General features: G+C 38.0%; 1 protein-coding gene across 2 annotated transcripts in view; it reads right to left on the bottom strand.

Annotated features, from left to right (window-relative positions):
• The window catches only part of LOC136883180 (ATP-binding cassette sub-family B member 10, mitochondrial), a 199,887-nt gene that overhangs the window by 178,686 nt on the left and 8,308 nt on the right, over positions 1–12,893 (bottom strand). Inside the window, exons 1-2 of one of the 2 annotated variants that reach the window (XM_067155361.2) lie at positions 9,141–9,352; positions 8,764–8,964 (exon numbers count right to left, since the gene is read on the bottom strand). In XM_067155361.2, the coding sequence (XP_067011462.1) occupies positions 8,764–8,926 (163 nt within the window). In that variant the 5' untranslated portion in view covers positions 8,927–8,964; positions 9,141–9,352. Of the gene's footprint in view, positions 1–8,763; positions 8,965–9,140; positions 9,353–12,893 lie in introns of those variants that run through there. The other variant, XM_067155360.2, reaches the window with a different exon arrangement.

Genomic DNA, 12,893 nt, shown 5'->3' with positions numbered 1-12,893 from the left:
AATGTTAGGAAGCTTGTTAATGTAAATATAAGGTCACAGCTTGCTTTCTTTCCATTTTATGCAGATTTTTAGTTGAGTGGTTAGCGTCAATACTTTTTACGAGTCAGTTTCTTATTTTATCCTCATTTAATTTGATTTGTTTTGCTTTAGTGTTTGAGATGCAGTGTGCGTCTTGGGGCTTAAATGTAAATAAGGATTTAAATTAAAATCAGGAAAGACTAGAGTAAAGTATTAACCCTTAAATTCTCTGCGTGTCCATATGGACACGCACGTAATATCATCCTAATTCTTCATTGGTAATTTTTGTCTTTAACAATTTGGGTTCGTAACAATTCTAACTGGAAAGGGAAACTTTAATCTATCTAACGTTTCATTTTCTGTTGCTGGTTCATTGTTGAGTGGCAGTTATGAGCTTCTGAGTTGGGAGTTTAAACTTTGATGTGGAAATGATGGACATTGACACAGAGTAAGTAGCTTTCTTAGTTCATATTTGTTTTTAAGTTTCTTATTTAGTTGTTTGTGGCAGTATAAAACATTGTAGTTATTACAGGCTATGTGCCTAAATGGCACATTATCAATTAGTCTAGTGTACAGGACCTCGTTTATCCTACCGTGTCCATATGGACACGGTGGGCAGATGTAGAGTCACAAATTCTATTCATTGCAGTTGTGTTATATGCATAATATGTATTCAGTCATAAATATAACAGCACATATAATAATATAAATTTTATTATTACTACTATCATGAACATGACGAAGTACTTCTGAAGTACTGTACTACTGCTCTATTATCTCCGTAGGTCGCTGTCAAGGATATTAAATTCTGATCTAACAGTTCAGGAGGCTCTCGACATTCTCTTCAAAGAAGACGAAAGTACCCCAGAAACAGATACAGTGTTCATAGCACCTCCTGATCCAGCAATTTTGACGGATGAAGATTCAGGGGATGAGGATGGAGGTATACCTGACAACCTAAATTCTCGGCAACTTCGTTCTCAAGCAGAAGTGAGACTAGTTGACAAGGAAGTAGAAACTGAGCCACGAAATCTTGATTACTTGACCAAACACAGGCAAAACCAGTGGGTAGATGGTGATTTAGAGTGTAATCTTAGGACATTTGCTGATCCCGACTTTAGTATTTATTGTGCAAAAACCCCAGTTCAAATTTTTGAAGAATTCTTTGATGATGACATTGTTAAATTATTGGTGGAAGAGTCAAACAACTATGCTGTTTTCAAAAACTGCCCAAATCCGTTGATAACTTGCGAAGAAATGGGTTGCTTCCTTGGTATCCTTATTTTAAGTGGTTACAACCCTCTCCCTAGTAAAAGATTATATTGGGATTCTAAGTATGATACAAGAAATGAGCTTGTAACGAATGCTATGAGTAGAAACCGATTTGAACAAATCCTTCAGTTCCTCCACAGTATAGACAGCAACAAAATTGATGTAAATGACAAGCTGTGGAAACTTCGACCTCTCCTTGACAAAATACAACTAAAATGCAGAGAACACTTTGTCCCTTGAACAGCAGCTGTCTTACGAGTCGATAATAAAATATTTTGGGAGACATTCTATCAAACAATTTATTAGGGGCAAACCAATCCAGTTTGGCTACAAGGCGTGGTGTTTATGCACAACGTCTGGATACTTGGTTAATTTTTCTATCTATCAAGGAAAGTGTTGCCATCCCAACCCTGAATATGAGACCCACGTTGGAAAGGCAGCCATGCCGTTGACTCAAATGATCGACGACTTCAGTATTGAAATGAAAAGGTTGCCCTTCCTGTTTTTCTTTGATAACCTGTTTACAGGTTTTGACCTGTTGTCATTTCTACGTGAAGAAGGATATGGTGGAACAGGTACAATTAGGGAAAACAGGCTTCCCAAAACCTGTCCTTTACCTCCCAATAAAAGTATGATCAAGAAAGAGAGGGGACATTTTGAACAGTCTTTGTGTAAGGACGATGGCGATGGAATTCTGGTAGTAAAATGGGTGGATAACTCTGTTGTGGCCGTGGCATCAACCTGCGCTGGTGTACATCCATTGTCTTCAGTAAAGAGATATTCGGTAAAAGATAAACAGTTTATCTGCATTGAACATCCTGATATGGTTGGAGGATACAACAAGTTTATGGGTGGCGTGGACCAAATGGATCAGAATACTCGCATGTACAGGATAAACATTAGAAATAAGAAATGGTACTGGCCGATTCTGTCCTGGCTCATTGATGTCCATAATGCTTGGCAGTTGAAAAGGCAAGGAGGAGTCAGACTAAACCAACTAGATTTCAGGCGAGAAATTGTACTAACCTACTTGAATCGATTCAAGAATCCCATCAGTGTAACAGGAAGGCCATCTGCTGTCTTAGGTTCCACATCTAAGAAGCGAGTTCCAAGTGACATCAGGTACGATGGCTCCAAACACTACATTGTGAAGATTGAAAAGAAGAGAAGGTGTGTAGGAGCATGCTGTGCAAAAAAATCATCAGCTGTACTTTAATATTTATTTGACTTCATTGTACGCACCAAATGCGGTAAATGTAATGTTGGATTCTGTGTGGAATGTTTCGCGAAGTACTATGAATGCCAATGAACTGACTGTATGTATGACAGATCTTCAATGCAGGCAGCAAGAAGTTAACTAATATCTTCTATCAATGTTTATTTGATTTTACAATAATAAGGAACTCTCAGAATACAGATAAAATAGATTGTTTCTGCCAACAATGTCTCTCTGGTGCATTATTTTCACAATCTCATGCGATAAAATTATACCAGGAAATCTGTATGATACTTAGAATCAATCCAGGGTAACTCATGATTAACATGATATAGTGACTATCTAAATGCCCAGTGTGTCCATATGGACACGTTCAATTTCACCAATTCTGTGCAATAAATTATTTTAATAACTTATTTTTAAGTTGTTTTAGATGCATTTGAAGTTACTTATCCCAAAACATTACAAAAAAAATTCAAATAAAATAATCTGGGCAGTTAAGGGGAGCTCAAAGTGTACGGAAATATGCCGTCACGTTTTCTGGGATTTATTGCATGATGTGTGAATGAGAGTGTGTGAAATGGTGGAGTTTGGATATACAAACTTTTGATAACGTCATCTTCACAACTATTTGAATATCAAGATGAGTGTAAATTAGTATTTGATTCACGAGTTCCTCAAACCCATTTTTGTTTTCCAAGTTCAAATAGTTAGAATTGATTTTTCTGTAAAATGTATTATTATTATTATTATTATTATTATTATTATTATTAATAATGTGAGTTTCTCGAGTTGAAAGATTGAGGTATTTCAGTAACTTTCAGATGTTCATACATGATCGATTGTCTATGTGGCAATTTACTGGTTTCAGATTATGGTATTTATTACAGAGTTGGCCACTTTATTATTCATGTTTAGCTTTACAAGCGCAACTGCTTTGATTTGTGACCAGTGTGGTTTCCTTTCTTTTCACGCGAGCGTATGTTAGATGACGTCATTTTATATATTTTTCCAGTTTTGGCAACTTTAGGACAAGGGATATGGCTTAGAGTGATTTTCAGTAAGAGGACGTGTTCCTCATTTGAAAGGCCTGCATCTTTGATGTGTTTTTGTGATTTGCCTCGGGTAGACTGTTGAGCAGCGTGTGTAAAGGGTTGGACCCGGTGTTTTTGGTATTTGCTGCTTTATTTTTGGAGACTCATTCTCCGCTTTTGAGTCATTCCACCGTATGTTGGCGAGGGTGATATGTTTGTCTACCGAGGACAGTTTTATTTTAGCGGGCTATATTTTGTGATTTTATTGATTTTTGTCCATGTCAGTAGATGAGATTTTTATATCGCGATGTTTCGTTTGGTTTTTCTTTTGTGATATTACCACGCTGAAGAACATTTGTGTCCTGTGATTTATTTCAGGAACCAACGTTGAATTATGTGTTGAAAGTTAAAGCCCACTCTGTTATTTTTATGAATTTGTGTCATATAATTTATTTCAGGAACCTACGTTGAATAGGAAGTGTTGCTTAAAGTGTAAAATAATGTTTCCTTATATTTTCCATCGAGGCTTTGAGTGAATGAGAGTTGCGTGAATGTCGCATGCTTTCTGGTGAGCTCTGGAAAATATGACACCATGTTTTTGTTTTTTTGATTGTGTATATTTGCCTTTTTTGTGATTTTATTGTGTGTGGTTCATTTCCATAGTGTTTTGTTGTGCTCATGAGGTTGCTCATGATTCGAGGTATATATATTTGTGCGTAGGATGTTTTACCACTCAGCGTGTTATATTTTGTAGTTAGATTAGTTTTTGTCTCCCCTTTTTGCTCATTCAATCACGTCTTTTCTTAAGGTTAGGGACCCCACTGCAATGTCAAGTGTGCAGGAAAGGTGAACATACTCATCTACAGTTCAAAGTGTTAAAAAATATAAAGCCAGGAGTGTGGTGCAAGCACGCAAGCCCAAGGTGTAAAATTAATGAAACTTCAAGATTTGATTTGATATGTTAAGTATGTGTGTTCGCATATATTGTATACCTGTAATATATTTTTGATTCTCAAGATGGACTTTATCAAGCTGAAAGAAAAATTCTGAGTCATGTAAAAATTTGGTCATTTGATACCTTTTTTTTTTCATACTTTCTTGTTTATCTAATAAACAGATTTTCCTCCAAAACTGACGTCATGCTTCGCCTTGTTTTATTTATAGCTTTTAGTTGACCTCACCGTGTCCATATATGTTATATGATCCCCATCAAAATTCACGGTGTATATATTTTTAGGGCATTATTTTTATTATAGGGATGTGGGAAACCACTGCAATCAGCTACCCGAGTATTGGCGGGAAAACCATAACGTTCGCGGAGTATGGAGGAAATGCCTACTCCCAGTCCTGAACAACTAGGATGAAATAAGGCAAAAAGCCTTCTTCACAATTCATCTTTCATCACCCATCATTCATCACCTTGCCAGATCACATCTGGCATTGTAAGCCCTGACTTCGGTCAGAAATGTATTGATCATTGATCAGACAATCAGCCTATTATGATTAGTCTTCTAATGAAATATCCACCGGTTTGGATACACACGATCATCAGATCCAAACAAAGACACCATTCGGATACGGTGGGGTGTCACATGGAAGAACAAGGCGAGTCGGAGCGCCTGCAACCCATTAAACAACATGCAGACCCATCCGATCAAGAGGAAACTTAAATTTAATAAATCAGGACAGTTCTCATATTTCGCTACAGTGAACATAAATTCATTAATGAAAGTGGGCAAATTAAAACATCTCACAGACGTCTTAGATCAACATAAGATACTGATAACTGCTCTTCAAGAATTGCGTAATACGGATCAAGACCCCCTTGAGTCAGGGGGATATCGCCTAATATAAGGGTCCCCCGGGTGAAAGAGTACTAAAGAGTGTTCCTCAGTTTGGAGTCGGCTTTTTGGTTCATACTAGTATCTTAGATTCAATCGAAGATTTTTCTTCCACCTCCCCCCGAACGGCATTGATGACAATCAAAGTAGAGAATAAAACGTACACATTGATAAACGTCCATGCTCCAACGAATGAAAAAAAAAAAGGGACCAACAGGGAAGACACAGACAAATTTTGGGAAGAACTAGACCAACTATTATCATCCATTTCCGATAACCATATTAAAATCATGCTTGGCGATTTCAATGCTAAAATAGGCCGTGAGAAAAAGTTTTGTAATGTTGTAGGTAAGTGGCCAGTTCATCATCCAACTAACAGGAATGGTCAGAGATTGATCGATCTTTGTATTGATCATGGGCTACTTTTGGAAACCACACGATTCAAACGACGACCACATAAACTGATGACTTGGAAGTGCCCTAATGTTAAATTAGGGGAGTTCCAAATTGATCATGTAGCTATGGATAAGAACTATCATAAGGAAATTTACAATGTGAGGGTCCTCCGTGGAATGGACATAGATTCAGATCATTATTTGTTTAAAATTAAAATAAAATAAACTCCAAAAAAGAAACGCATTCTCTCCAAATGTAATAGGAAGAAAACATATGACCCTAGCTATCTCATTAATAATAAATTATATTATGAACAATCTAAAACCTATCTAAGTGATGATTTGGGAACGGTAATTAACAAGCTAAAAACCACTGCTGAGGAAAACGCTCCCGTTAAAAATAGGAAAAAACATGCTTGGTGGAATGAGGAGTGCGATGCAGCGATTCAACACCGACACAAGGCATGGTTGATTGATCAACAACGGAAAACAGAACAGTCACACGAAGAACTTGTTACTGCTAGATAACATATGGCTAAAATCATCCGAAGGGTTAAGAGAAATTATCACACGGAGATGTTACACTCTATTGACGAAGCATTTACTCGACATAAGACAAGAGATTACTATAAAACATTTCGGCAATACCAAACAAATTATACTCCCCCAACACTCCTAATGAGAGATACTAATGGAAAACAGGCACATACTAATCAAGATAATGCGGAAATTTTAGCTAGATACTTCGAGAACTTACTTAACAGTGAGGAATCTTCAGAATATCTGCAATATGACACACATCAAAAAAATAGGATACCTTTAGAAAAGGTTACACCACCCGTTTATAATGAAGTACGAGCAGCAATTGATTCCCTTAAAAATGATAAAGCACCGGGAGAGAACCAAATCGTCGCAGAGGTATGGAAGAATGCTAATGACCATACCGTTCAGAATCTACATAAACATCTTATAGATATTTGGAATACTGCTACAATGCCTGAAGAGTGGAATATGGCAATAATTCAACCATTGCATAAAAAGGGCGATAGATCTGATCCAAATAATTATCGGGGAGTATCATTATTGGATATTACATATAAGATTTTATCTAAGATTATCTATAACAGAATACAGGGTCATCTTGACTGTGAACTAGGGGAATATCAAGGTGGATTTCGTCCAGGAAGAAGCTGCCCTGACCAAATCATCAGTTTAAAATGGATTATGAAACATCATAGATCTAGAAACAAAAATTTAGTTATTACGTTTGTTGATTTTCAAAAGGCGTATGATAGTATACATCGTGAATCATTGTTGAATGTCCTTCAGGAATTTGGTCTACATTCCAAACTTATTAGCCTGATTGGTATGACTCTTAAGAATACTCAATCTAAAGTTAGATTCAGAAATGAGTTATCTAAATCATTTGCAATTACAACAGGCCTCCGCCAGGGAGATGGACTTTCGCCATTATTGTTCCATTGTGTATTGGAAAAGGTCATGCGAGATTGGACTAAGGTATGTCCTCCAAAAGTCAAAATTGGAAAAAATATCAAACTAAATTGCTTGGCATTCGCGGATGATTTTGCGATACTGGCAAATGGTTTCGAAGAGGCTAAAGTTCAATTGGAAGAACTTGCAAATGTAGCGAAAAAAGTTGGACTGCAAATTTTGTATGATAAAACAAAAATAATGCCTACTTTCAGAACTTTAAATTCAGAGCTATTATTAAATAATAATAAACGAACTGAAATTGTAAATACATTTAAATATTTGGGTGAAAATCTCACTTGGAATTGCAATGAAAAACCATCAATAGAGAGCAGAATATATAAACTGAAGCAGGCACAACGGATAAATTGGCCTACATACAAAAAGAAACATCTTTCGATTATTGCAAAATTTAGGCATTATAACTCTGTTATTAAACCAGAAGCAACTTATGCTTGTGAAACATTATTTAAACTCATTACTAGATCAACAACAGAACGCTTACAACGAGTTGATCGAAGGATACTCAGGAGGATCATAAACAAGAAACATCAGGTGGATGGACAGTGGAGATTGTTGCCGAATGAGGTTATCTATCGGGAAAGTGAGTCCATTACAGACACGATGAGAAAAAGAAGAATTGCCTTTTTTTGTCATATATTTCGACTAAGTGATAACAGAGTTTCAAAACAATTATTTAATTACTTATGGAATAGTAAATCAAAAAACAATTGGTTTAAAGAAGTCCAAAGTGATTTGGAGGAGTTGAATATTACCATGCAAACCATAGAAAACAGAGGCGAGAAAAGTATTTTGAAGAATAAATGCATCAGGCTTCCTCTGACCACTGTACAGAGGAAGCAATATGTTATAACGGATGCGGAGAGGGCAGCCAGGTCAACCAGACTCAAGACTTTTTGGGAGAAGAAAAGGAAGACAAATTTGTTGTACTCTGTAAATAAATAATAAATAAAAATAGTTCGGACTGAGCACCCCTGGGAGCGGCTGACTAGTCTGGGGCAAATTACATTGATGGTATAAATGGGGACACTAGTTATTAGCGAAAGACTGTCCCCAGTTTCTGCTCCATCTGGCCCCACTCATAGCACTTTTGATTTGCTCTACTCACCACTCTAACGTCACTAACAAACACCCCCACCAAAATTTCAGTATTTGTCAGATAAAACAGGTTTGCATCCAAATTGGACAACGAAAAGTTGAATGTGCACCCAAAATTGTCCTCCACCTATTCACAACACACCAACTCACGAATGTTGACACCTAAATAAACTAAATCCATTTCTAACTTCCTATTATATTAAGGCTTAAAATTTGTATCAGATTTTGTAATGCATCCTTGTAGGCAGATGGAATGAAGAAATTATCATGTAAACAAGGACCAAATCATGACAAACAACAAGGAAAATGAAGAACTATTAGGTCCACATTTGGTACTGTCATTGGACGTGTTGGTTCAGTTGTCCTACTACACTTACCTGCTACGTTCATGAGGTAGACACGGCCAAAGTTACAGAGTCCTCCCAGCAGAAACACAGCCACCATGAGCAGACAAACTTGGTTCAGCCTTTCCTTGGTTCGAGTCATATCCACTGAGTAGATCATGTCTATGATCTTCCCCAGACAAAAGGGAACAGCCATGGTGATAGAGCTGGACACCAGCAACAAACACACAGCGCCTGGAGAAACATTATATCTCAAAGATATCATCTATATCTTACACTTGACCACTACTACATAATTTGATTAAAATGCTACATATTTAAAAAATAATAATTAAGAAACCATAATTCTGGAACTAACTCTAATACACCTAAGTATAATAATATTTGACCATTCACTCACGCATTCATACCTTAGTCATCGAGCAGTTCAGTACCTTGGGCAAACGATCTTAAATTTTTTAACAGAAGTCATGTTCTCAATGTTGGCAAGGAGGGAATACCATGACCAGCCAACAGAGATTGTAGATAGCAGTATGGTGCAAGCGTATTGTGTACTGCAGTGATAAGAATGATATGAGAAGAATTCAAAGTGTGAAGAAAGGTAATTTGGTTTATCTGAATTGAGAATTCTGTGGAAAAAGCTATGACAGTTTCCTATAATTAGGTGTTATATGACTATCATAAAAAAATCTTACACAGTTAGTCTAGACAGTAGTTAAGTAAAGGCAAGTTGTATTTTAAGGCCTACTGGGAAAATAGTTGAGTAGCAGAGAGTTCCTGATAGCAGTTCAGTAGTGGACTCCAGTTTCTCTTCTACTCTCAGCGTACAGAAGAATGAAGAGAGCAGGCTTACACATTACCTCCAATCTCAGTCTTGCCTACATTCTTTGTCAAGCAGTTCAACTACTGATATATCACAATGTGCAATTTAAATACACAAGCTCACATAAAAGGAGAAACCATCAAGTTCATTCATAACAGCCTTGTATACCCTAGTGTCTTTATTTCCACCTCTTTCTACCACCAATTATTCTTGCTAGTACCGAGCAAGTAACCGTGCAATTTTTGTCACATAGCATTTGGGATATACTGGGTTTATACCCCACTGTTAGCAGCCCTGGTTCTTCATTTTAACACCTTACTTAAGGTCACGGTCGCTTCCTATCTCATCTTTGCCATAAAAACTATCTGTGTCAGTGTGGCATTAAGAGCAAAATTACATTAAAAAATGAAAATAAGAATTCTTGCTACTCATGTCAGTGTTATTCCAACCATAGATTGCTATGATGCTGTAATTTGTTTGGTCTACCCGTACTGTTCTTACAACCTACACTACTGTAACTGAACAAGTCCTGGGTGTCCTATCATTCTATATTTTCATCTGATCAAATTTCACATTCTCTTATCACCAACTGAATTCAGTACCCCTTCATTTGTAATTTGATCTACCCACCCACCTTCAGTATTTCAAAAGCTTCTACCCTCTTTCTTTTTGAGCTACGATGCCATGTTCCAGATGAGAGTCCTCAAAAACATCTAATCCCAACATCAATTTTCAAAGTGAGCATATCTCTTCTTTACAATTCGCTTTACATCACACCGACACAGATAGGTCTTATGGTGACGATGGGTTAGGAATAGGGTAGGAGTTGGAAGGAATGGGCCGTGGCCTTAATTAAGGTGAGAAAATGGGAAACCACAGAAAACCATCTTCAGGACTGCCGACAGTGGGGTTCGAACGCATTATCTCCCGGATACAAACTCACAGCTGCGCGTCCCTAACCTCACGGCCAACTCGCCCGGTAATTTATTTTCTTAAGAAAGGCCTTCCTTGCTTGTGCCAGTCTGGATTTAACGTCTTCCTTACTTCCGCCATCGTTAGTTATTTTACTACCCAAGTAACAGTACTCGTCTACTTCACTAGCCTGCCTGGTGGCCATGGTCTGACGGCGGGGTTTGAATCCTGTTGGTTGAAAAAAAAGTTTACTGCCAGAATGTCGGCAAACAGGATAGTTTGTGTGCCCAAAACCTGAATTGAATTCCAAACCTTTCCACAGTGCTCGTATGACGATACTTATTCATTTGTCAGATGGGGATGTAAAGCCTTGGTGTTATTCAAACGGAGTAGGCTACATGCCAACACTGAGTTTCACACACACCCTACATCATCATCATCATCCCACATCCAGACACACAGGTCACCCACGGGTGTCAAATAGAAAGATGTGCACCAGGTGAGCCAAACACATCCTCGGACACTCACAGCACTAAACTCCATACGATAAATGAATGAATGAATGAATGAATAAGACTTCACTTCCTGCATCGCCTGACTGTGTTCAACTGCACTCCATTATTTTTGTCTTAGACTTATTTATTTTCATCTTGTTCTCCTTCCCCAACATTCTGCCCATACCATTCAGCAATTTCTCCAGAACTTCCACAAACTGAGATAAAATAACCATATCAATGGCAAATCTCAAGAGTTCTCTTCTTCGATTGTGATTCCTTTTCCAAATTCCTCTTTGGTTTCCTTTTACTGCCTGTTAAACAAGCTGCAACCCTGCCTCATCCCTTTCTAGGCTGCTGCTTCATTTTCATAGCCCTCAGTTCATATCACCGCAGATTTTTTTTTTGCTAGTTGCTTTACGTCGCACCGACACAGAGAGGTCTTACGGCAACGATGGGACAGGAAAGGGCTAGGAGTGGGAAGGAAGCGGCCGTGGCCTTAATTAGGGTACAGCCCCAGCATTTGCCTGGTGTGAAAATGGGAAACCACGGAAAACCATTTTCAGGGATTCAAACCTACTATCTCCCGAATACTGGATACTGGCCGCACTTAAGCGACTGCAGCTATCGAGCTCGGTCACCGCAGATTAATTTCTGTACAGATTGTACATAATCCTTCTTTCTTGTTACCTGATCTGTATGACCTTCAGAATCTAAAATACTTTGGGCCAATTAACATTATCAAGTGCCTTTTGTAGATCTACGAAAATCATGCTTGTCCTTCTTAATTCGATCCTGTAAGATCAGACAAAGTCAAGATTGCTTTCCATATTGCTGTATTTCTTCTGAAGCCAAACTGATCTTCTCCCAACTAAATGTATTAAAATTTTCCAAGTGTGAGATACTATAGTCCCTGGCCACATTATTAGATGCACATGATTTTTAAAAAAATTGTTTGTTTCTGTGGTCTGGTTTTGTAAACTGGCTCACCTATCATTGTTTAATGGGTTGAATATTGTGAAACAGCTATTACTGAATGAAATGAACTCATTTATTGTGCATTCTTGTAAGTGTAGACTGTTGATAAAGAAGTACTAGTTGCAGTGTGAGTGCAACTAGTTGCAGTGTGAGTGCATTATTAACAGCTATTGTCGCGGCCACCAAATTAGGCGGGTGAGGAAAACTGCGCCGTCGTCAGATATGGGAATGGCGAAGCGACAGATGGTCGAGAGTCGCTTACCTCTGAGCACGGCTTGGCAACGCTGATCGTGCAGTGCTGTCTAGCTGAAGCCCATCCGCTCCAGGCCACCTTACCCGAGTCATTCCCTGTCATGCAGCTGTTGAGCTCGCACCTCAAGTGCAGTTAAAGATGGATAGTGAATGTGAATTGATTTGGGCTCAAGTCAAGAGAGAGGTGGCAGAGAGGAACAAGACATTCAAAATAAAGGACGTAAAAAAACCTCACGTGAGAAGCCATCGACCATGTGACTGCTGCAGACTGGGAAAGTGCTTCAATCGCGCGGAAAATCTTCAAACAGGCGACTGGGCCAAGGAAATAGTAAGGAACGAAAGAATGGAGACATTCATCATCAGTGTAAATGACGACTCGACAGACAGTGAGATGAGTGATGACTGTGACTAAGAAATCTTAAGATTGCCTTTTAACTTGAAACCGATTCTTAATTCATTGTAAATTAATGTAAACCTATTCTTTAAAGTAGTTCTTTTTATATATTACTCAGTACAATATACAGTATTCAAATATTTAAAGTTATAATGTAATTAACGAGAAATGAAAAGGTTGGCACATGATAGGGTGGCATGGAGCGCTGCATCAAACCAGTCTATGGACTGATGACTCAAACAACAACAACAATGTAATTAAACTGATACAGATTAATATGTAATCCGAAAGTATTTACGGCGTCCTGCAG

Source organism: Anabrus simplex, chromosome 11, assembly GCF_040414725.1.
Source record: "Anabrus simplex isolate iqAnaSimp1 chromosome 11, ASM4041472v1, whole genome shotgun sequence".
NCBI lineage: Eukaryota > Metazoa > Arthropoda > Insecta > Orthoptera > Tettigoniidae > Anabrus > Anabrus simplex.
This window is presented reverse-complemented; position numbering and strand designations above follow the sequence as displayed.